This window comes from Ambystoma mexicanum, chromosome 3q (assembly GCF_040938575.1).
Source record: "Ambystoma mexicanum isolate Mex_15411 chromosome 3q, UKY_AmexF1_1, whole genome shotgun sequence".
Classification (NCBI taxonomy): Eukaryota; Metazoa; Chordata; class Amphibia; order Caudata; family Ambystomatidae; genus Ambystoma; species Ambystoma mexicanum.
The window spans coordinates 1,125,288,733-1,125,314,941 of record NC_090926.1 but is presented as its reverse complement, the minus strand read 5'-3'; the positions used below and the strand labels follow the sequence as shown (position 1 = coordinate 1,125,314,941).

General features: G+C 47.8%; 1 protein-coding gene across 9 annotated transcripts in view; it reads left to right on the top strand.

The window, feature by feature from the left end:
• The window catches only part of WIZ (WIZ zinc finger), a 1,545,343-nt gene that overhangs the window by 634,343 nt on the left and 884,791 nt on the right, over window positions 1-26,209 (top strand). For all 9 annotated transcript variants that reach the window (XM_069603913.1, XM_069603914.1, XM_069603910.1 and 6 more), the window contains exon 3: window positions 295-355. In XM_069603913.1, the coding sequence (XP_069460014.1) occupies window positions 295-355 (61 nt within the window). The remainder of the gene's footprint in view (window positions 1-294; window positions 356-26,209) is intronic.

The window sequence follows — 26,209 nt, the reverse complement described above, 5'->3', positions numbered from 1 at the left end:
GACTAATAAATGCATCAGGTAGTCTGTGGGTGCAGGTATCCCATCACCACGACATGCAAGGCTACCATTAGGTGATTTGAGCCATGTTACTACTTGTATGCTTAATGCCCAGGAAAGGAACTGATGAATTGAACCTTCTTGCCTGTGAATGTGATCTCAGTTTCTCAGTCTATAAATAAAAATATCCTTACAAGGCTAGCCTATGGGTTTTACTAGAAGGACAATGCACTTCTTTTTTATTAAAATGCTGAACAATGTTTTTATACTTGCTAAAGATTTTCACTTCTCTTACAGATGAACACGTTTCACACATACGTAGAAGTATTGAAACCTTTCCCCACATGAGCCTACGCTGGTAAGTTCAAGGTGGTTCATTGTTATGTTACTGGGATATGTACTGCGTTCTGCTTTCATTTTCATGGTCTACAGGTGCTCTTGTGGAACTGAAAGAGAAAAAAGGTGGAGAGAGTTGTTAGGGTATTAGAGGGGAAAATGCAAGACATTGTCCAGAACTGTTGGTGCTGGAGGAGCCATGAGCAACTTGCGTCTGTGTGGGTGAGTTCTGTAGGTGGTTTGTGTTGTTTAATGGTGTATATAGATGGGAGAATTGACAGGGCAAGGGGTTTATGCATTATGTGTGGGTATTAGCAGTTGGTAGGAGCTGTGTAGAGTTTTGACTAAGTTGTGCTGGGCTGAGGTATTTATTTTAGCCATGTTTTGTGACTGAGAGTTGGTGAGCGCGTTGAGCGAGGTGTTTTAGAGGTGAGGTTGTAAGTGGGTTGGATTCTTTGGACAGATTGGCTTGATTAGGTTTTGTTGGCTTGTTTTATGTTTTCTTGTAAATTTGTTTCTGGTTGTATCTTCGCTCCACATTTGAATTGCGCATTCTCTGGTGGTGAGGGTTGTGGCCTGGGAGGAGACTAAGAGAAATATGCTGGCTTGAGGAAGCTGGCACAGTATGATGGTTATCCTTTATCTCTAATGAATTCTTTTCTCTCACTGATTCCTCATCTATGATACGCCTACACCAGTGCAGCTGTTCTGGCTCTGTGTCAGCTGCTTTCAACGCATGGACGTGCCCTGTGTTCTCCGTTCCCTTTCCCTCCGCACTCTGTTCGCTAATCGGAAAACATGCTTGGCAAGCTTTTTCTTAAACGTACTTGGCCTACTCCCTCCCAGGCCTTGAGCTTCATGCAGTGCAGGGACTGTGGCCGGCAAATGTCGGTGTTGGATCCACACAAGACTTGTTTGTATTGCTTTGGCAGGACCTTGACACCCAGGATTGTGGGCCATGCCAGTCCCTGCACCCGAAGGCCCTCTGGGAGCGGGCGGCAAAGGTCTTTGCCTTCATCCACAAGTCAAAGGGTGAAGCTTCGTGGTCTTGGTCAAGGTCGCATGGTGCAGGACAACGCTCCGAGGACCAGGCTGTTAAGCAAACGGAAACGGAGAAGAAGCAGCAGCAGCAGCACCAGAAGAGGTCCCGCTCCTCGAGTGAGTCTTTGTACCGACATTAGACATTAGACTTCTTTGAAGAAATACAGCCACCTCTCCAGGGAGTTCCCAGAACATCTGACGCAGGTACCCCCAACTCCCAGTCCTCCACGTCAGAGAAATGGGAGACCTTACGCCTGAAGATGTTGGACATCTTTACGGAGGTGCTGGCGCTCTGTCCTCTGCGCCTGTGGCTGAGGCGACAGTGCCGTCAGCTCAGGTGCTGCAGGGTCCCACTGGGTTTGTTGCGACCGGCAGTGTTTTGTGATGAATCCTGTGAAGTCATCACTAATTCCCGCGCTCCGGCCGCCTCCCATGTGGCCAGGGGACGGCAGCCATTACCTGATCTTGAACCAGTGAGTGTTAATATGAGGGAGGATCATATAGGAGGAGATGACGGCTGGGGGGCGGTGGTGACACCATTGGAAGAGACGCAATATTCCCCCCTTTCTTCTGAACATCCTATGACACCCAAACCTCTGAAGGCATCCTGCCATTCTAGTCAAAATCCTCTTCATACCTCCTATATACACCACAGACGCATAACATCTCCTGTTCCTTGTGTTTTTCCAAGTATAACTCCTAAACAAACTTATTTTAGCAATCCCATAAACTCTAGCGATTTACACTCCCATAAAGCCCCAAGTACTGAGAGGAAGAAGAGGAGGGAGAAGTTGATGCATATCGGGAGGAACACAGTCGATTGCACAGACTAGTTGTTTGGCTAAACCAGAAGCGCGCAAGGCATTTAGAAATGGCATCCACACTCCAAGAGAAAGCGTAATGGGAGAGGACTGTGCCGAAAGAAGTTGAGAGAACAGCCACTTCTATGCGGCAGCTCGCAAACATGTCAATCACATACCGGCATGGCGGGAACGAAGGAGAGACGCAGCTGGCACCTTTTGAAGGTCTGGTAGCATCAGAGGAGCTCTCGTAGATATGGCGGTCTACCCAGAGGCATTGGGGACCCCAGAGCGTACCAACAGGCTTGCACACAAGTAAATGAATTTAGAACATTTGAATACTGACCAGATAAAGTGCAACAACAAAAGTGCAACGACAAACCTTGGAGTCCCCATGCATGAGATGTCAATGTGGGGAAAACTGGAACAAGTATTACCTTAAGCAAGCAAATGGAAACACAGTGAAGTGATAAAACTGTGGCATACTTAAAGGACAGTGACATTGAGAGAAGTACTGGTGAAAGAAGTACACCAGGCAGTTGACATTTGGGAGGGTAAGGAAGATACCTGGCAGAGAAGTATGCCATGTGATCTTTAGGACTCCAGAGGAGGATTCCTGGCAGGGGAGCATACTAGGCAATACACCAAAAGTATAGAAAGTTGTAAGACATTGTGGCTTAATACCTGGCAGGGGAGTAATCCAGGGAATCTAAGGAGGCATGGCAACCAAATACACCAGGCAGTTTGGAACTGAATACAACCTTTAAAATTGTGGGAAAGTACCTGGCAGGAGAGTACACCAGGGGTCCTGAAGAGTCCACCAAAGCAAAAAAAGAAAAAAAAGAAAATGTCAAATGGAAAATCATATCGTTTTTTAATTGACTTATATTGTAAATAGTAAATAGAAAATGTTTTTTTTAAAAAGAGACAATACAAAAAGAAAACAACATTACAATGTTACAACTAGGTGCAGTTTCTCAAACCAAGCTAAACAAATTATCACAACTCTGATTCACTAGCAAAAGACTGTGAAACATGCAACATGAAACATCTATTTGTCTAATTATTTACACTGATCAAAAAACTTGTCAAACGGCCAAGTATCACTGGGAAACCATTTCCTGTTCTAAAGGTAACATGTCTTTCAATTGTAACAATAGACAGGACTGTTCCAATTTATACAGTAGATACTGGTGGTTTGAGGATTTTCCAAGTTATCCTCTTTTATCTTGTGGCTATATTAAGTCTGCATCTGGGTCTGTTGGTAAAAGATATCTTTGCCTACGTGGTGTTTGATGTCAAACCAAACTCTTCACGTTTCGGCGGTCATTGAACTCGATGGAACCGCCTTCATCAGGGCATCAATTTGGAGACCTTGTGTCGGGAATATATGAGTAACAGTAAGGGAGGATCCTCTCAATAAGAGCGTGTGATTACTAAGCAATATTGAAACAAATTGAAACTCAAAGTGCCCGGCTCTTATTTTACTTGCTGGAAACTTGGATCCCAAGTGTCGGATCGCATCCGGATGGAGGGACACAAAGCTCCTTGGAGACAAAACCTTCTATAGTTCCAGCATTGTATAGACTTGTGTGTGTGCCCGGCATATAGATTGCCCATGGATTGGCACCCTCAGATGTAGCCTATAAATGCAAACATTGTATGTGACTTGTTGGAGGAAGAGTAAAGAACCTCAAAGGTATCTTGTAAAACTTTGGGTCTTTATTAGAAACTGTTAGCTGTGAGTCTAGAGAACCGTGGCTAAATCTGGTGGGGTCAAGCGTCATAGGTGAAACTGATGTGGTAACACCTCTAAATAGACAGCGAGGTAGGTGGCGAGCTCAGCCATGTCTAAAAAACATAAATCAATGCATGTATGTATGAATGTGTCGAAATGGGCAGGCTAAAATCTCTTCAATTGGATTGTGTTAAGTTGTGACTGTTCATATAATTCACCTGAGTAGTTACCTGAGAATCGCTCACGATTAACCAGTTTGGCTCAGGTTGATGTTAAATTTCATGCTTGCTGTTCCTGTAAGAAGAACAGAAAGCTGTGGTATATCTAGTTCTCCACAGAGGTAAAACAGCATTAGATTACCATGTATTTCAAATATTAATAATTCATTTAAGGGTACTAGCTTTTAGAGTGGACAAATGTATAGGAGGGTAATTAAGAACCATTTTATGTTGGTACTATTTACCTCTGGATTGCCAGATCTCGTGCTTTTATAAGGGACACTTGCTGTCCATAACAGTGGGGCAGCACGGCTCGATTTGGATGTTCCCTCTGGTACGATTGAGATTAGTAATTAGCGGACATTGTGACCGAGAAAACAACTTGCCATAAGTCCATGGAAGTAGGAGTTGCCGCGTCTCGGCTTTCTCGTTGCTCACATCTCTTCCAAGCGTTAAGAGTTAGCTCGCGGTGGAATGCATGCTACTTACACAGTCTTCATGGAAATGACGCTCCGGGTAGCGGTTCCTATTGCCGCATGTGATGCGGAAATGATGACTCGGGATAATGAATGTGTCCTGTTGCTATGGTTGTCCTGTAAAGCAGGACGCCATAGTGTCCCGAGTTGCAGCAGATGGGCAGGCAGGCTTATGATATATATTTCCTACATTTTACGCTTGCCACCGACCATATTGACAATTGTGGCAGGCCTGCGTGGGGGAAGCGCTTGAAAAACGGCATGCTGCATACTTGTGAAGGCAGTTTAAGAGGTATAAAGTATAAGTATAAAGAAACCAAGCATGAGCTGAATGTTATAAAACCCTTTTGTGAAATCCAGTACAAAGCACCCAAGAAAGATTTTAACTTTCTGAATCCAATTTAAAGACTCAAACTGTTGTTTGAAAGAGACACATTTGCCATTCCGTCTAAAAATACAGGGGAAGGGAACCACCCTCTACATCCAAGGGAAATGCTTGGAAAATACTTCTTTTGTTAGATTTATTAATTTATTGTTGGATGTATTTATTTAGGCACTTGGTTTATTTCAAACATTTGCCAATTCACAATTATCGTAGAAAAGGTAAAAAACTTAAAACCGAATTTCAGTATAAAAATTATTTTGTCCATATTCCATCATCAAGGCAAAAATGTTTTCAAAAATGCAAAAAGAAAAGTACAAGGAACAAAGAAAGGGGGGAAGAAACCAAGTGTGAACTAAAAAAATTAAGGATAAAAGAAATTAACAGATAGCATAAAAAAGACATCAAACAAACTGGCAGGGAAGCATTTGTTAACATGTCATTCATGTTCCAGCAATAAGACTGTTTAAATACTTCATCCAAGAAAAGTGTTAAAGCAAAGATTGCTTTGTAGTTTTCACCCCGACACGTGTATTTCCATCAATCTTTAATACTTCTTGTTGGAGCCTCATTTATAATAGATATTTGGTTCTTAAAGAGCTCAGGTCAGGACAGAAGAGACAGATGTTTTAGGTTTTCTCCTGAGATTTGGTACAATCTGCAGATATCCATTCGGTCAGTACTTTGCTTTCTTGAATTGAGAACTTGATTAGTTGGTAGTAAGTTCATTCTAATGCGCATGAAAAGGCTATGATGGTGATGGCTTGGAAATGTAATCAAATATCTTGGGAGTATATTAATGGCTTTAATGTCTTTACTCAGATAATCGTAAAGTTTGTACTGTGCTATCGCCATCTGTTTTTATCCAGATGCAATACCATTGTTCTTTCTTAGCTGTATCTGGATTTGTTAATAACATCTGTAACTTTGTCTGCTTCATCCAAAATTGCCAGACATTTTGTAGACCAGAGATCTTGCACCCACTCCTCAGCAAGACCATCAGTGCGTTGAAGAATTTTAAATTGAATTGGCTGGTGCTTTAAAGTCAACTTTCGGAATAAGGATCGAGATTTCCATAATGTGACTGCATAGATAGATGTTACACCTAGTTCATGTCTTATAATTGGTACCGGGACACATCTCGGGAGTCTCACGATTCTCTTCCAAAAGATACCTTCTGCAATGCTCCAGGCTACCCAAGGAAAGCATAAGCATGCTTCCACTGCACAGGACAGGATAGGAATTACTTTCTTTCTGTACAATTTTACTACAGGAAGCAATGAGAAATTTACAAATTCATTTGTGGATTACTGCCCCTTGCGTGGCTACACTTTTGATCTTAGATCTTAGTTCAACTATGCGCAGTGTTTTATGTCAATTCTGAAATATTGCATACTTCTAACCGGATCTATTTGTTCGTTCCATGCTGGCATTTGAACTTCTGTTTTCTTTTCTCTTTCAGGCCTTCAAGCTCCAAAACACCTATTTTGAAGCGTTTATTGTGTTATTTTCTTCTTTTGTTATATGAAATTTCGATGATTCAATTTCTTTGCAAACCCATTGGGATTTAATCTAGGATGATGAGATCGGCGGCATATAGCATCCACCCCACCGGCATACCATTTTAGTTTCGGGGAGGGGGGGGGAAATCTTCTTCCGCCATCGCTTCTTTTAAGTCGTGAGATAAACGAGCTACAGTTCCACCACCAATGAGCGCCCTTGTTTTAAGCCACGAAGGGTCGGTATCTTTGTTGTCAATAAATCTTCCCGGTTTAATCAAATTTGTATAGAGGTATCTGTATATAAAGACCGTATGGGGCCCAAGAAGTGAGCAGAACAGCCCCAGTCTTTCATTTTTTTTTTTACACAAAAGCTCTCTATTTACACTGTGAAAAGCTTGTGTGAGGTTGACAGAGACAATATAGATTCTCCTTCCACTCTTCATTGTCCAGAGTTTTAGAACATTCAGTATAAATAGGTTCAAACTACAACCTACTCCTTTGACAAAGCCTGTCTTCGATTGAAATGGTTTTAGTTTTGTATTCAATCTTTCAATTTGAAAAGAATCATGGAGGCAAAGATCTTCCCAAAAACGTCCAAAAGGGCGATAGGGCGATAATTCTTTGGATCCGTCCCGTCAACTCTTTTGAATATTGGTAGTCGTGTGCATAGTCACACAGTTGTGCAGTTCACCAATCTCTGTGCTTTTGGACCCCTACCTGTTGCTGAAGCTGACATTGTAACGTGCCACAATACATTCTTCTGCCTGGGAGCATCGGTTGCACGGCTAGGCACGTTTTGTCTTTAACGCAAGGAATAAGAGCATTTTGCATGCGCCAAGCACGCAAAGTCACACAGTTGTGCAGTTGTCACAGTTTCGAAGTTTCAATATACTTTATCAGCTGTGAATCATTATAATATTAAGGCTTGGGATCTGGTGACTTCAACTGTGAAACCAGCACATAAACTGAGATTTGCGAGGATTTCCAATCAGCTGCCTCAAAGCTGTAAAACCTGACAGGTTCCCACTGCCATACCTTCTGAATCATTCGAGTGCCTGATTCTCATCGGTTGACCGACACATGATCTAAAGACCTAAGGATGCACCAAATGGGTCAGCGCACGAGCAAACAGTGGCTCCAACTAACACTACCTGTGGGGAAGCCAACTGAGCACGTAAGATGACTGGCGGTAAGTGGACCTCTCCCGACCACCCTAATTCAGTGCTCGCCACTTCTCACACATGCAGACCCAGTCGATCAGATACCTGAGGCCAACAGAGTTGACCTTCGGGCTCTATCGACGGCGAGTTCAGGTGGGGAGAATGCAGAGACAGCAGAAACTACAGAACGTGGAGTGCGGTCAGTCACCAGGGAGCCAACAATTCCAAGATGTGACTGATGCAGAAATTCTTGAAATGACTGTGACTATAACACATGCATCTACGTATGTTGCAGACAAAAATTGTTTGCCGTACAAGGTGAATAATGACAATGGTGGATTGATTTATCAGAACAAACACCTAGTAGAGGGAGAAAAAGCAGAGGAAGTAATTCCTAATGCGTTGGAAATGCCAGTGTACATGGGATGAATGACGCCCCGGCTTTGATGCTGAGTGATGGGGTGATTAGTGCAGGCGCCAGACCGTCACCACTTGAATTGTTGCCACTCTTAGATAAGAGCATAATGGCACTACATTCACCTCAAAACTGGCTAGGTGCTAGTATCTTATTAAGATCCTCCAGACAGGAGGACATACTCCACCTTGAGGCAGGAGTCAAGACCTCAAATTCAATACAAGCGAAAAAGAACAGACTTCTCCCAGACAATAGTCTTAAACTAAGGAGCAATGAGGCTCGCTTCCATGATCATGAATCTCAAATGCATCCCTTGAAAAGGGGAGAGCATTTCCCTCTACTTTACCAGATGAAAAAATCAAATTACGAGGTACAAAGCACATTAGAGAAATTAAACTCAGAACGGGATGCTAGGCTAGATAAAAGATTAAATAAAGACCTTGCCGACATAAGAGTGCAAATTTGTGAGCAATCACTGAGATTTTCATTTGAAGGAAGGCATAGGCCAACCTATGACAACCAGTTTCTATCAACACCGACCGTAGCGAATATTACAACTGAACCAACAAGATCTACTGAAACATCAAGAGGAGGAACTGTACCAGTTGACGCTGGAGTGTGAAGCAGAATCTGCATTTGTGAATTGGCGCAAAGGTAACTGCTTCGGAACAGAAATCAGCCAAAGTAAATGTCCAGTATTTGTCTCCTGACTCATCGCCCTCCGAGTTATTACAAGACCCTTCAACACCACCTTCGGGTAAAGAGGGAAATCTACAGTGTCATTCATTCCCTGCAGAGCAAGGGGTGCAAATACACAATAACATTATGGCTGCCTTAACAATATATCTGGTTCCTTACCTGAAAATGTATGAAAACATCCATGCCAGTTTGAAAGATCATGTAACTTTATTCGGTAGGATACAGACTAAGCTAAATCCAATAGATGCATTGTTAGATACTATTCAATTAAGGTTAAATAAGGAGGCTGAAACGTCAGCAATCTGGCAAGCGAGACTAAGTGACTTGGCGCAGAGTGAATAGGAAAAACATGATGGACGCACTGTCGGAAAGTCTGAAATGGATGAGTAATCATTTTAACAAAGAAGGCATACCTCTCATAATGATAGCTGGCAAAAACTCGATTTCTGGTGAAAAAATGAGTCGGCTGATTGTAGAGGAAAATGGAGAGCGCATGGTTAAGGAAAGCACCATAAGCGAAGTTCCCATCAAAGACGCAGGGACAAGCAATCGGGCAGCCAATAGAAATACTCAAATTAATCGGCAAAAGACGACTGCAATCACTCAATCAACAGGGAAGATGCAGTCAGAGACGCAAAGGACCTCTAACATCAGAGGAGTGGCAATCCATACACCACAAGGCTGTATCTCCATTTTACCGGAGCACCATTCCGATCAACTTGAAGCAAAACTGACAGGAGTCTAGAAAGAAAAGGCAATAAAATCACACTTAGAAGTCCGGAGGTGCCCGTCGGCAAGGCCATAGTGGAACCCAAGAAACTTGTATATGAGTTTTGTTTTTTTTTAAAAAACGTCATGGCGGTGGCGGAGAAGATGCCAATTAACGACGAAAACGAGGTGGGACGACTCAAAGTGAAAGGAAAAACCTCCAGGAATTCTATACGGCCAAAATAAAATGGTTCCAGAGCCTTTTTGCGGAATCTTTCCATGCTGTTATTAGTTCCAAGGCTGTATGAAGATAAAAAGAGCAATATGCGGCAGAATCATGGAAAAGATTCAGATCAAGTGGCCAATGTAAGTCCAAATTTACAATTGGACCTGGACTGACGACCAAGAGCTACCTCCAATGTGAACTAGAGTGGTCTCAAATATGAGTGATACTCCTACGTCCCGTCCCCTTTCCTCCATATTGTATAGGCGTCCCTTGCTAGGGACGGGAGACGGAACCTTTTTCACCAGAAAAAATCTTCTTCCCCTTTAAATTTAGAGGCATCCTGAAGCGCGGCCCTGAGAGCATGCGCTGCCGTGACTGTGCCCACCGGTGCCATTCCTAAGTCCCCATTGACTTGTCGACCATATTAACATTGCCTAGACACTAGTTTTATTAGGGGGGAGGATAGTGGGACATATGGAAGAAAGGGGACTATGGCCATCAGCTGGCCGCACTTCTCATTTATTGTCTTTATTTTACTGTTTATCCTATGCACTGCACTGGGCCCTCCTCCCTTTCCCCCCGCACTTCTCCTCTTCCCCCCCTCCCCTTGCGCGATCTCAAGGTCACCTGGCCTAATAAGATCGTTCTCCATCTTCCCTCTGTTCCCCCTCCTTTGCCTCGGCGAACCTTGAAACACTTGTGTATAGGTGCGTTATAAATGCCATATCATATCATATGTTAGTCACTACGGTGAGTAACTTATAATTACACCTACGTCGCATACTGTATGGGTGATTACAACTGAATGTAGCCCCAGGGTGGAGAGGTGACCCTCCTTAAGAAAACAAGTTTCTTAATACTGCCTGCCCAAATGCCGCATCTGACCTGGAGCCGGCATCCAAACAGTAGTGATTGCAGAAGGCCGAAGGAGTGGGCCACGTGGCTGCCTTGCTAATGACCTGCCACAGACCGTGCCTCTCGAACGTGACTGCTGTGGTCTTAACTCTGATAGCATGAGCATGCCAGAAGCGGCCTGTGCTGTCCCTCGTAGGCCTCCTTGATGGCTGAAACCATCCACCTTGCTATAGCGGCCATAGATGCCTGATATCTTGGCCTCGATCCGCCTAAGGTGACAGAGAGCCTCAGATTTGTTGAGGCTCTTGGTCCTGTCCAGAATTTCAGAGAGCACCCTGACATCTAGACAGTGCAAGACCCTCTGAGCATCGTTCTCCAGTCCGCAATTAAAGTATTTAACACTATCTCCTCATTTAGGTGGAACGAAGAAACTACTTTCGGCAAGAGCGCAGGATGCGTTGTAAGGACCACCTTGTCTCTATGAAAGGTAGTGTAAGGTTCTGAAGGGACTAGTGCTTGTATTTCGCTGAACCTGCGTGCAGACGTAAGTCCCACCAAGACAGCTGTCTTAATAGTGACTAGTCTGATGTCCGCGGATGCCATTGGTTCAAAAGGTTTCTGCGCCAATTCGCCCAACACTACATTAAGATCCTGCACAAAGTGTGGCCTCTTGATAGGAGGGTAGAGCCTAGGGAGGCCCGCCTGATGTCTTTTTAACCACTGGGTTGGAGGATAAGAAGACTTCCTCCTCCAAGTTCTGGTAGGCTCCGATGGCCGCCAGCTTGGTGCGGCATGTGTCTATTTGCACCCCTGAGTGTGCGTGGTGTGCAGAGAAGGATAGTACATCGTCCAACGTGCAAGTAAGAGGATTCGGCCCAGTGGCAAAACCTAGTCCATTTGCTCTTGTACTGGCTCCTAGTAGCATCGCTCCTAGCGCCCTGTATGATGTCTAGGTTAGCCTGAGACAGGTGCAGATGCTTTAGTGTGTCCTGCTCAGGAACCACGCTGCAAGGGCTAACTTCTGCGGGGCAGGGTGGATGACCCTGCCTCCCTGCTGTGACAGAAGATGAGCTGGGTCCAACGGTTCTCCAGGGCCCGCTCCCAAATACTGACTGCCGGGCTGCATAGTGGAGGAGACCTGGTGCCACTCTGCTTGTTGATGTAATACCTGCTAGTGGAAGTGTCAGTTTGAATGAGGATCGCCTTGCCACTGATAAGCAGCAGGAATGCTTTGAGCGTAAGCCAGATAGTCTTCAGCTCTAGCCGTTTCATAAGGGCCTCCTGGTCCTGAAGGGACCAGACTCCATGGAAGCAATGGTTTTCCAGGGTAGACCCCAGTCTTTCAAGGAGGAATCCATGGTAACAGTAAGTTGTGGTGCTAACTGGTGGAAGGGCCTGCCTATCCTCGAGTTGCAGTCCGTGGTCCACCAGATGAGGTCCTGATGGAGAAAGGGAGATATGCTGACAGGCTCTTCTTGGGAACCCCCCCAAACCCCCTCCTGACTCCATGAGGACACGAAGTGCAACTGAAATCTCCTCATTTTGAGCCTTGTGTAAGGCACTGCTAGTAAACATGCCTCCATGATAACCAAGAGGTGCTTGTACCACTGCTCTGATGAGAAAATGACCGGTGGCAGATCTAGTCCTCCGAGGGAAAGTTTCTCTCGGATCTTGAGTCCCAGATGAGGCCCAGGAAAGCCATACTCTGTCGCCTGCAGCTGTGACTTCTTGAGATTGATGGAAAATCCCAATTAGTGTATCGTATTCATGAGGGTGGATGAGGTGTGCTGGACCGCCTCCGGGTATCTCGCCCTGACGAGCCAGTCGTCCCGGTACAGGTAGACGTGGTGACCTTGAGCCCTGAGGAGGGCTGCCACTGCATCCATAAGCCTGGTAAAGACCCTGGTGGTGAATTGAGGCCAAAGGGTTGAACGTTGGGGGGCGTGGCTTGATGGCTACGTGAAAGGACGTGCTCTTTGGGAGCTCCCACAGATCCGCCACCAATCCTTAAAGTAAACGAAGATTGCGGGCGAAAAAGCATGCTGGCAGCACACCCTGGGACGTATGAAGGTCCGATGCACATTTTGATCGCAGCGTGAGGCTGATCTGCTGCAAACAAGGGGAGCCGCGGCCACGAGAAGAAAGCCGGGAACCCAAGATCGGGAGACGGTCAAAATGGTGGACTACAGACAAAGGGTCGTAAACTTACCGCAGTGTCGCGGCCGCGCACAGAGGTGGATGGAGCCGTGAATGAGCCTGCTGCGGCTTCATGTGTTGTGTGGAGCTCGGCCCGAGAACTACATCCAGACCCGGCTGGAACCAAGTGAAGGATACCGGGGCCCGAGACGTGGACAGAAGTGGCGGGTGGTCCCTGCCTGCACCGCTTGCGGGACGCTGCAGGGGGTGGAAGTGAAGCGGTGCGGCGACGTGGCTTGCACTGCGCTCCCCGAGCTGTGCAGTTGGTCCCTGCGGTGCCCGGCGGAGCGAAAGCCCCCGCGGTGTTGGAGCCGGGGGGCCATACAAGGCAAGAAGTGCCGGCTCCTGCGGGGATCCGGATCGAATAACGGAGTAGGGAGGCCTGTGGTGGAGGTCTCTCTGGACACTGGGGGCTCCCCTGGATGGTTGGAGTGCCCCCTGGGTGGCTGCCAGCTAGGCCCCGCGGCAGCACCACACGTGGACAAGAGGAAGCGCATTCAGCCCTAGAATGCGTGTGTGAGCACAGGCCACCTACATAAAGCGCCATCCACAGCGATGAGCGGTTGAGTGGGTTGCACTGGGGCCGAAGACATTTACGCAAACAGCCAGGAGAAGGAGGGGGGTCACTGAGCTGCCTGGACAAGGTCCCGGTCCTGAGGGACCCTGCCACTAATACAACGAAGCAGAACAAAGCAGTTTATCCTGAGACATACGCAGAGCTTCGGAGAGCGCACACAAGGTAGCCTGTGCCAGGACAGGGTCCGAAAGAGGCGTTAGAGACACTACTGCGGGCCCAGTAGCTGTGGGGTCCTGCCAGGGCCTGGAGCAGTAGGGTGGGGAACCAGTGAACGCTTCCGATTACCAGTGTCTGAGGGGAGCACTGCGTAAGCCTGTGAAATAACACTGAGCTAGACCTGGTACGTGGGAGGACACAGCCCATTCCAGGAGCGCAGCAGGAAGTCGCCACATAACCCCCCATACCGTCGGAGTGGCCCTATACACCAGGAACGGCCCGACAACACGCAGACCTTCTAGTGAGAAGTGGCAGGGCTGCACACACCTAGTTGGCGCGGCACGATGGCTAACAAAACTGTGAGACGATGAGCAAGCAGCCTATGCTAGATGATTACGCCAAGACATTGCCAGGTGCTGAAGGGGCCAGGAGTAAGGACAAAACTACCACAGGGACTGCAGAGGCTCCGGGCACAATCCAGGAGGTGCTAGCTGCGATTGCGGACCTGAAAGTTGCCTGGGAGACTAAATTGGGGCTGGCTATGAACGAATTGAAGGTGGCACTGGATCTTAAGGTCGGCGCGGTCCAGGAGGAGGTAAACCTCCTTAGACAAGACGTGAGAACATTGGCTGAGCGCACCGGGGATCTGGAAAAGGAGATGGCCCCAAACACGGCAGATTGCGCCGCCCACAAATCGGAACTTCATGCCCTAGTGCAGCAGATGGGCAACCTCGAGAGCAGAGCGGAAGAAGCAGAAGGTCACGCCAGATGTAATAACATCCACATCATCGGATTGCCAGAAGGAATTGAAGGGCCTAATCCTATGGAATATGTAGAAACCATGTTGCTGCAGGAAATAACTGGAGGGGCGCTGACCCAGGGGTTTGCTGTCGAGAGGGCGCACAGGGCTCTGACGAGGAGGCCTCCTCCTGGGACCCCTCCCAGACCAGAGATCGCGAAGAACCTGAGTTACCGAGATCGTGAGAAAATACTTGAATTTTTCCGGAAAGGTGGCACGATCGAAAGGAGGCCAGCGAAAATAACCGCATACCCAGACTACACCTTGCAGGTGCAGCGCAGCAGAATGAACTTCGGAGCAGTGAAGGGAAGACTGAGGGAAACAGGCCACAAGTCTATGCTGCTTTACCCTGCCAAACTGAAGGTGTTTCACAGGAACAAAAGTGTTTTTTGAAACCCCAGTGGATGCCATGGGGTGGCTGGAAATGCGGAGCCGCCCCCAGGAGTCGAGTATCCAGACGGGAGCTGAAGAAGATGAGTAATACGCGGCCGTGGCACCCAGGGTGACATAGCGCGAGACACTGGGACTAGAATATAGCATTAAGCAAGGTTTATAAGGGATGTGGTGTTTGGAAAGTACATGCTTGCAAGATCCGTTTGAACTGAATAAGCCTGACCGGATGACCGGGAGCTCCCGGGAGACAACCCTAGAACCCCCATAGCATTAAGGTTAGTTAGGTCACCAGTAGTTCGGTGACACCCCGCGGGGACCTAGCCCTCAGTGTTCCGAGGAGGGACCAGACGCGGGTGGGCCTGAGATCCAGAGATGGAGCTGGGCATTTGTTGGGGTTTGGGCGGCGAGGGGGGAGGAAAAGTGGTGTGTGCAGTGGGGTGTGGTTGGGGAAGGGTGGGATGGGGAAGTTGGTGGGGTTGCGAAGAAAACTAGCCAGATTCCGAGTCATCAGGAAAGATATGGGATGCTGGGGGGAGAGGTTGGACATCAAGCCAATGGCGTTGGGTAACCTTAGAGTTGCGACCTGGAACGTGCGGGCGTCAATAGCTACCTAAAACAGAATAAAGTAATGATGTATTTGAAGAGGTTGAGGATTGATATAGCCCTACTACAAGAAACCCACCTCACCAAAGAGAAACTGGATGTGGTTAGGAGAAAATGGAAGGGAAGCGTCACGGGATCCACATATTCAGCATATGCAAGAGGGGTTGTCACATGGGTGGCACCGCATGTGCTGTTTCAGCTGCTCAGGGCGACGACAGACCCAGAAGGTAGAATGGTGATGGTGGAGGGACTCTTGGGGAACCGAGAAGTGAACATCATAAACTTATATGCCCCTAACCATGATTCTGCAGCTTACTTTAGGTCCCCATATAGTATAATTAGCCCCCTGTTAGGTGGCGCGATATTGTGGGGAGGCGATTTTAATTGCACCTTGAACCCCGGGTTGGATAGGTCAGATAGCAAGCTGGGAAAACCAACTCCCGCAGCCAAAGCGTTGGGGGCACTGCTGACAGAGCTCAGGTTGGAGGATGTGTGGAGACGGTTGCACCCAACAGACAGACAATACTTGCACTACGCAGCACCGCATGACCTGCATACTAGGCTGGATTACGTGTTCGCTGCCGCCGAAATAGCAGGAGAAATGGTGAGCGCAGAATATAGAGCTAGGGTGCTTTCGGACCATTCACCTTTGGTCTTGGAGTGGAGGCACCATCCCCCCAGGGCGCATATCCCGACATGGAGGCTGAGAGCTGAGGCCCTACAGGACCCAGGATTCCGAGAAGACCTGAGGGAAGCCATCACAGAATATTTCGACGTAAATACAGGCAGCGTGCAATCAATGGGAACAGTATGGGAGGCATTCAAGGTAGTGGTGCGTGGGGTGGCCATATCAAAATCCAAGGGGCTCCAGGAGGGTACAGAAAGAGAGTTGCAAGAAACTGAAAGAGAGTTACAGGACCTGATGCGTAGGGGAGGGACCACTCAGGAAGACCGCGCAAAGATGAGAGAGTTGCAACAGACTAGCGGTGAGCTCTGGGATAGGTTATGTAAGCTGAATTACAAAAAATATGTTGAAAGGCAACATGCGGGAGGAGACAAACCGGGCAGACTGCTAGCCTGGTTATACAAAAATGAGACACCCCGACTGGTGATTAGAGAAGTCAGGGACGCGGAAGGCCAGATCCGCAATACCCAGGAGGGAGTAAATGAAGAGTTCCTCAGATATTACAAACATTTGTACGAGGACGCAGGTGGAGACATGGGTCAAGAAATGCTGGAAACCCTAGAGGATATAGGTCTGCCCACCTTGGACGACCTGGAACGAGCAGACTTGGAGGCCCCAATCACCTCAGACGAACTGGAGACAGTGATCCAGCACCTGCCCACGTGTAAAGCGCCTGGGTCGGACGGGTTACCCAGCAAATTCTACAAAGTGTACAGGCAGGAGCTACTCCGGCCCCTGCTGGCTATGCTCACTGAGGCTTACGAACAGGGGGAGCGGCCAGAATCCCTTCGAGAAGCGGTGATCATCCCGCTCTTGAAACAGTGCAAGCCACAGGAGGACTGTGAGTCCTACAGGCCCCTATCGATGCTCAATCAAGATGGCAAAATACTCACAGCGGTGCTTGCCAACAGGCTTAAGTGAGTAATTGGCAAATTGATACACCCGTACCAAACAGGCTATGTCCCCGGCAGAAACATCACGGACAATCACAGGAGGCTACATCATATTATTGATCAAACAGAGGAGGACCCGGGTGAGTTGTCCATTTTGTGGCTGGACGCGGTCAAGGCCTTCGACTCAGTAAGGTGGCCATGGTTAATGGCGACCCTGAAAGGGTTCGGGATAGGGTCGGGGGTATATGAGATGGGTCAAGATGTTATACAGCTCCCCGATGGCAAGGGTGAAAACCGGCGCCATAATCTCAGATAAATGGCGACTCAGTAGGGGGACCAGACAGGGATGCCCCTGGTCGCCCATGTTATACATACTTGCGTTGAGCCATTGGCAATTTTCCTTAGGCAACAATACGTTGAGGTGGGGATCCGCACGGCAGGAAGCACACACTTGATATCGCTGTATGCCGATGACATGCTTCTCTACCTGCGCTTCCTGGAAGAGAACCTGGAAAATGTGTTGGAGGTGATGGAACGCTACGCTACCCTCTCGGGTATATCAGTGAACCCGGGGAAGTCCAGCGTGTCTTCCCCCCCCCCCCTCCCCGAGGAGATACAAGAATATTCCACCAGAAAGACTGCCCATTCTGCAGATTCCCTGGCAGACCGAGTCGTTTCGATACCTAGGCATAAACATATACCACAAGATAGAGGTAGAGCACAAATACAACACGGAGAAATCAGTTGAAGGTATTAAGAATAGCATGGTGTTTTGGTCCAGATTGCCCCTCGCCATGATGGGAAGAGCAGCTTTGCTCAAAATGGTGGTTTTGCCCAGACTTCTACACTTCTTTGTAAATATCCCATACTTGATCCCCAAACGTTTCTTTGTCAGACTTCATGGCCTGTGCAGGGGCTTCATATTGCACAGTTCTAGGAACAGGGTGGCCCTCTGGAAATTACAAAATCCGTGTCACAAGGGGGGGTATAAACCTGCCAAACTTTGAATTGTATTACTTGGCGGGACAGCTGCTATATGTGGCTAGGTGGTTGTCTGAAGATGATTCTGCGGAAGCCAGGCTTCTGCAGGGTGAGTCTGCCCCATACTTCCTTAAAGAGACAGTGTGGCTGCACAAAGCGAAAGTGGCGGAGATGGGGAGACTGTTGTTGCTGGGCTGGGAGGTTTGGCATAGAGCATGGCGAACTGTAGGTGACCCAGACCCGCTCTCTCAGCAGGTCCCGTTGGTGGTGTTTGTTTGTTTGTTTTATTTCTAATGCGCTCCAGACCCATAGGTAGAAGGGCGCAGCAGGTAGGATAATGCGAAGCTTACATCGTTACAGATTATACAGGATACAGTGAAAGTTATACATATTATACAAGATACAGTAATGGATATTATAGATACTATGCAAGTTATACAAATTATACAGGATACAGTAATAGTATACAAATGTGCAGGACCATCGTCGTGCAAGTCGATGAGTTCCATAGAGGATGGTACGCAAAATGTCGTAAGACAGAGGAGAGGTCGAAATGTCGTAAGACAGAGGAGAGGGCCAGTGTCAGGTCTGAGAATACTATAAACCTATGTCTAGTGGTCGTTGGAGATAAGATATTGGATGGCATTCCTTCTGAATAGTAGGTATGGCTGATCTGCTCTTAGATTGTTAGGTAATAGGGTCCAGGTTTTGGCCGCCTTCACAGGGAAACTATTCCCACCGACCGTGGTTAGTTTAAATCTAGGTACTACCAGACAGTTAGTATGAGTAGCTCTCATTGGTCTGATGGAGGTTTTTTTGTGTATTTTGTTCGTGAGGTAGCTTGGGGCAGCGTTGTTAAGAGCTTTGTGTGTCAAGGAGATCATTTTTAATTGAATTTTATGGTTTGTAGATAGCATTTGTGTTGACGTCTAATGGTGGAAATGTGTGCCCTTTTATTTATGCCCAGTGCGGCTCGCAAAGCATTGTTTTGGAGTGTTTGTAGTTTCTGGATGGTTGATTTGTTGGCGCCACTGTAAAGGGCATTACAGTAGTCGATCCTGGAGAGGATAAGTGCTCTAGCCAAGATCATGCAACTGTTGTTAGAGAGGAAAGGCTTGCCTGCTCTTATCAGTTTGCAGGTGTAGGCGGTGGTGGAAGCCAAGGATTTAAGTTGTTTATCGAATGATAGTGTGGAGTCCAAGTAGAAACCGAGGGTTTTTACTTCCTTGGAGACCCTGATAAGGTTTCCATCAATATTGAAGGAAGAGAATTCCTGACTTAATTTTTTGGTGTTCATATGTGTTCCCAGGATTATCAACTCGGTCTTGTCGTCGTTCAAGCACAGGCCATGTGTGGCCATCCATGCTTGAACAATGAGATATACCCTGTTCACCAATTCCGAGTCCTTCCTATGATCCCCAGAAAGCGGGAGGAGAATCTGTGTATCATCTGCATAGTTAGTGTAGGTGATACCCAGAAGGTCCAGATCATCGAACAAGGGTTTGGTGAAGATATTGTATAGGGTAGGCGAGACACAGGAACCCTGGGGAACGCCACATGATATCGGGGTAGGGTCAGCTGCGGCCGAAGGGGAAAATACTCTCATAGTTCTTTCGCTTAGGAAAGATTCTAGCCACTTGATGGCCTCAGGATAGAAGTGGGCAGCAGAATCCAGGTGTTTACAGAGTACCTTGTGATCAACCAAGTCGAATGCTGCTGAGAGATCAAGTAGGAGCAGGAGTGCTGTTCCTCCTCCATCTCTCAGCTCGTCGACCTGAGTCTTTAAATCAATCAAGGCGGTTTCCGTTCCATGAAGTGGACGGAAACCAGATTGTCTTGCTCCTAGAAGCTTATACAAGTCAAGGTGTTTTTGTATCTGAATATAGGCGGCTTTGTCCAGTATTTTGAGGAGGAATGGCACAGTGGTAATAGGGCGATAGTTGGTTGGGATAAGTGGGTCTAAGGTCTGTTTTTTAAGAAGTGGGAGCACCCAGGAATGTTTTAAGTTGGCTGGGATAGTGCCTGATGTGAAGGAGGCATTGATTAATTTAGAAATAAATGGTGAGAGGTCTCTAGCAGCGTCTTTTATTAACTGTGCTGCGCAGGTATCGCCCTTGCAGTTCGATGGTTTGAGTGAAAGAATGATTTTTTCTACTTCTAGTGGGGAGGTTTTTGAAAAGTGAAATTTGTTGTTTGCCTCTGGTGAGATGCTATGTGTAGAGGTGTTAGGGGAGTGCTGAAGATTGAGCATATCTTTTTTTTGTTGTATTTTGGTTTGAAGTGTATTGATTTTATTTGCTAGCGCATTTTGAATGTCTGTGCACCAGGTCTTATCCTTGGTGACTAAGTCTGGTGTGACTATTGGTGACTCTAGTTCTTTCAGTATGGCGAAGAGTTCTCTCATGCTAGAATTAGAGTTAGTGATACGTTCATCATAGGAATTCTTTTTGGTAAGGTTCACTTCTTTTTTAAAGTGAGAGGAGATAGACGATAGTTTTGCTTTATTTTCGATAGAGGGACATAGTCTCCAGGAATTTTCACTTTTTCTTTTTAGGAGTCGTAAATCTCTTAATTGGGGCGTGAACCATTTGTTAAGGTGTGCTTTAGGTTTGCTTTTTCTAAGTTTGAGCGTGGCGATTTTGTCCAGTGTGCTGAGCATAATCTTGTTATATTCTTCAACTAGAGTACTGGGGTCTAGATTGTCAGATGGAGCGTTTAGCGTGGGTAGGATGGCGGGGATGACTTTTTCCGCTATAATGCTTTTTTTGTTTCTGGTTAGACAAGGTGGTGATAGCAATGGGACCGTCGGAGAGGGTCTGGCTGTAGATAGGTTAAAGGTGACGAGAAAGTGATCTGTCCATGATTGAGGAGAGATGGAGGTGATGGAGGCTGTGCAGTTGTAATCTGCTATCCAGTCTAATGTTCTCCCTTTGGAGTGAGTGGGTCTGTTAACTTTCTGAGATAGGCCTGATGCATTGATGGTATTGACTATGTCTGAGGCTTGTTTGTCCATAGGGTCATTAAAGCCAAGGTTAAAATCCTCTAATAATAGAAGCTGGGAGGTGGGTTTAAGGTTGTTTGTAATTAGACTATGCAAGTCCTCGTCAAAGGTGCCGAGAGGACCTGGGGGTCTGTAAATTAAGTGGATGGTGAGGGTTTGTATATTATTTATCTGGAATTTAACCAAGATATTTTCACAGAATTGTAAGATTTGAGGAGGGGATGTTCTGAGAGAGAGGCTCAATTTGGAGATGATGGCAATTCCACCACCTCGTGTACCATCCCTATCTTGTCTTGTTATGGTGTAGCCTTCTGGAATGGCTAGCATTAACAATGGTCCGGCTGCGTTATGTAGCCAGGTCTCGGTTACTGCCATGAAGTCCAGGTTGTGTTCTGTAATGAGGTCGGCTATGTCAAGGGCATGGGCGACAAGGGATCTCACGTTAAGGAGTGCTCCTTTGACTACTAGCGTCTCTTTAGGCATGTTTGCTTGGCTAAGGGTAGTTAAGTTGGTGTCTGAGGTCTTGAACTTTTGTTTTTTGATTGTAGTGACATTTGTTGTTACCGTCTGGTGTGGTTTTTGTAGGTAATTTGTTTTTAGGTTGGTTGGTGATAAGGTTCTTCTAGGTGGTTCATAAAGTTGTGTGAGTCTTGCGCGAAGTTTAAGATTTCTGTCTAGTAAGGTGCATGGGAGGGAGGTGAAGGTTTCACCTCTGGCACTAATATTATTTGGTGGAGAGTTGGTAGGGTTATTAGTCACTATGTTGGGCAGCATATGTGGGATCAGGTCTGATACCGAGGCAGGAGATGCCGTGAGGATTTGGGTCATGGTGATAAAACTTAGAGTAACAGCTATAATGCTGTAGTGCAATAATGGATGCAGCATTTTTCAATGAGTTCAGATATGTGCACGTGGGTGCCTACGACTATAGGCAGGATAGGGCGTTCACTATCAAGGCACAAATGGTCATTCAGTGTCAAGGAGCATGTGGGCATTCAGTAGCGAGGCACATATAGGCTGGGTGGGGCATTCACTAACAAGGCACAAATGGACAATTCAGTAGCAAGGCACATCTAGGCTAGGTGAGGCATTCACTAGCAAGGCACAAATGGGCAATTCAGTGGCAAGGCACATCTGGGCTAGGTGAGGCATTCACTAGCAAGGCACAAATGGACAATTCAGTAGCAAGGCACATCTAGGCTAGGTGAGGCATTCACTAGCAAGGCACAAATGGGCAATTCAGTGGCAAGGCACATTTGGGCTAGGTGAGGCATTCACTAAGAAGGCACATATAGGCTGGGTGAGGCATTCACTAACAGGGCATTCGCTAACAAGGCACAAATGGGCAATTCAGTAGCAAGGCACATCTAGGCTAGGTGAGGCATTCACTAGCAAGGCACAAATGGGCAATTCAGTGGCAAGGCACATATAGGCTAGGTGAGACATTCACTAATAGGGGCGCAGCAGGGTGCGGCCAGGGCTCAGCATAGGTTAAATGTGGTCTAATGGCAACCATAGGGCACAGCACAGGGCTCAGCATAGGTTAAATGTGGTCTAATGGCGACCATAGGGCACAACACAGGGCTCATCATAGGTTAAATGTGGTCTAATGGCGACCATAGGGCACAGCACAGGGCTCAGCGTAGGTTAAATATGGTCTAGTGGCGACCATAGGGCACAACACAGGGCTCAGCATAGGTTAAATGTGGTCTAATGGTGACCATAGGACACAACACAGGGCTCAGCATGGGTCAAGGGAGATTGAAGATGACCATGGGGCACGATACATAATACTTTGGAAGAGCAGGTCACTATGAGATATGTTATGTGGGGGAGACTCACAGCTGATTAAAGGAGTCCGCAGATACTGGGAACCGGTGGGCCTGGCCACCCTTGGAGATATATGGCAGGAGGGGGAAGCATTAGGATTTCAGAGATTAATTGAGGAGACCGGGGTGCATAATGGCCAATATCTTACTTACTCCAGGATTATGAAGCGGGTGAGGGAAAGATGGCCTGAAACAGTACTTGCAGAAGAACCTGATGCCACCATAGAAATGATGTACAATGTCTCGGAGGGCGGGCACGAAATATCTCGGATATACGAGCTATTGAGCACAAAGGCGGGGAAGGAGTTGATTCAACTGAGGCATGACTGGGAGGAGGAGGTGGGGGAATCCATGTCGGATGGACAATGGGATAGGGCCCAAAGGTACCACAAGAAAGTGTCCCGAAATGCGAGACTTCAGCAGATCCAACTATATGTCACCCACAGAGCATATTTGACCGCCGGTAGAATAGCCATGTTTGGTGGCTCGGCTATACAAAGATGCCCCAGTTGTGGGGAGGAGGAGGCTGGGCTGCTGCATATGTTCTGGGCTTGCCCCGAAGTGAATAGATTCTGGGTATAACTGAAAACAAAAATGGCCAGCAGTGGGGTGGCGCTTGATGTGGGGTCTGCTTGGGCATGTATGCTTGGGAGCTTTCCAAAGCCACGTAATCTAAAGCATATTAGCAAGATGAAGGACCTGGCCTATATCTTGGCCAAGCGCAGAATTGCAATGTGCTGGAAAGCGGTTCACTGGCCTAGAGTAGAGATGTGGTGGGCAGACCTCCTGAAGTGGCCTGAGGCAGAAACTACATCCTGGTATGAAGCAGTCACTAGAGGTGGGGAAGAAGAGGTAGGTCCCCTGATAGCCTGGAGACAATTGGTTACATCGATGGCAAACCCCCACCAGTCCTTACATGAAACAGAAGACTTGGATGAGTTGACGATAAATGTGATACCTGATGATGTTCAGGTGGATGGCATGGTTATGATGGCTCGAGTTAATGGGGAGGGAGAGGGGAGGACGGTAGAGATCATCTTATAATGTAATGTTTCTAATACTGATCACAAACGTCCTACATGGTTGTAATGTTTGGAGTGTTGTTTGTTTAAAATAATAAAAATTGTTAACAAAAATTTTAAAAAAAGGGTTGAACCTTGTACTGGAAATGGAAGCCCCCTAATCCTGAACCTCAGGAAGGACCGATGAGGCTGCCAAATCGGGACATGCAGGTAAGCGTCCTTCAGATCCAGAGCACATCCAGTCTTCCCTGCTGTGTCTCTGCAATAAGTGCTGATGTAACCATCTTGAACCTTTGAAACAGGAGGGAAATGTTCAGGGTGGAAAGGTCAAGCACAACTCTCAGGCCAGCCTGGTTCTTCTTGTGTATGGTGAAAATCCTGGAGTAGAAGCCCATACCCCTCTGGAAGGCTGGGACTTCTTCCACTGCCTGTCTCTCTAAGAGCGATCGAATTTCCGCCACAGAGTTGCTGTCCCAATCTGAGGGAGCGGAGGGGGGGAGAGAGTAGAGGGAGGGACCGGTAGGCGGTAACCCGTGGACACTACGGATAGAATCCAGGGTTCCGCAAACCTCTGCGCCAACAATGTGCGTGAAGGTCAAGCCCGCCCGCCACCGGGGACACGTGGACCACGAGGGGAGTGTCATGCTTTTTTTTTCACTGGCTAGTGCTGAGTGGGGCTGAAAGAATCTCTTATTCCCTGCCTTGTGTTTGCGGTGGTGCTGACTAGGAGAAAGATCCGGCTGCCTGGACCTGCATTCCTGGAAGCCACAGAAGCCGCTGAAAGCCCGCCCCTTGCCGGAACACTGATGCGTCTGGCTGTACGTCTTGGGCGTGGACTCCATGAGGATAGATAAGGGTTTCGCAGTCTGGGAACTGTTCTTCTTATCAAGCTCCTCATTGGTGGTAGAATGAAAAAGGTCGCTAACCTCGAATGGAAGGTCCAATATGTGTTCCTGGACGTCTGGGTTGAACTTGGTCACCTGTAACCAGGCCATCCTTCTCATGTCCGTGGCAATGCAAATAGCACAGCCTGGGGTGTCTATATGCGCAACTGTGGATTCCATGATGTCCTGAGCCACCACTTTAGCTTCCGCAAGACCCGCCTTGAAACGTGCCTGCGTGTGCACCGGAAGTAAGTCAGCTATTTCCCACCAAAGCCTCTAATTAACGGCTGCGAGCATGGCATCTGCATTAGGCTGTCAAAGGTGCAGTGAGGCATTAGAATAAACCTCCTATTCATAAGCCTCCAAGATCTTGTCCTCCTTGTCTAGAAGCCCGAAGACGAGGAAGCCGAGGACGACAGGCTCGGAGTATAGTGAGGCCGCAGCAATCTCCGAAGAGTGTGGCTGAGGGTGTACCGACAGCAAGAGTGGATCCCCCTCCAGTTGCCTGTACTTGGCATTTAGGCGCCGATTGGTAGGCTGTGTCGAATGGGGTTTAAGCCATCCCTATTTTGCCCAAAGTGACTACATCGGGATCCCCGTTCTGGCCACAGGGCGTAGAGTGAGCACATCGGCTAGGACTCCCGCCTCGGGTTGTGGAAGACCCAAATATTCGGCTAAACCTGCAAGTCGTTCCTGGAAGGCATTGGCTGAAGATGGCATGTCGGGGTGGTCCTCCTCGTCGGTGTCAACCAAGGTGTCTGGCTGAGGTGTGGGGATCGGAGCCGGAGGCTGGTTTGTAGGCTGGTGGGGGACCGCCTGAACTGCAGGAGGCAGTGGAGCCCGAATTGAAAGACCCGGCATGGGAAAATGGGGCTGCGTAGGGGTCACAGACGCTGGAGCCATAGGAGGAATGACTATAGGCGCTGGCGGAGGGACTAGAGGAAGCATGTTCCTGATCACATCCCGAAGGATAGCGCCTATCTGAGGGGACCTCATAAGTGTGATGAACCAGAATACCTGTCCTCACAGGCTGGTGGGGTGGTAGGTCGTATTGACGGAGTAGCATGGGGCTGCTGGGGCCTGTGCGTACTCTGCTTTGCTGGTTGTGGGGTATGTCTGACCTGCGCCGCTGACAGATAAGCTGCAAGCCACGAACCTGGCAAAGACCAGTCCCACTTGGACACTCAATCTCCTACCTGCTCCGCGAACAGGGGTGGTGTCGGACGAGGGGCCATTTTGTCTGGCGCGACTGCCATTTTGTCGGGCTGCATGCCACGTGCCTGGGTTGTGGTGCTTGCCTCGCTGAGCCCGGCCTCCTCCTGGACTCTTGGCGGTGGAGCTTAAGGCCCAACCTGCACCTCAGTACGAGGCCTGGTAGGCGTGCCCTTGGTTGTGTCGCTGGTAGTGCTGCGTACAGGTGCCTCCTCAGACCCTTGTTCGGTAGTAGGGCGTAGCCCCTTGGATGGAAACCCAGTAAAAGAACCCTTAGCGACCGCACCAGCAGAATCTAGCAACCCCTCGGCCTGGCGGCCGGTAGCTGAGACAGCCTCGGTACCTGTGCTGGTGTTACAACCTGGACGGTCCCTCACGCTCTGTCCTTTACTAAGAAAGGAATCGCCCTTGCAGGCTGCTGATGA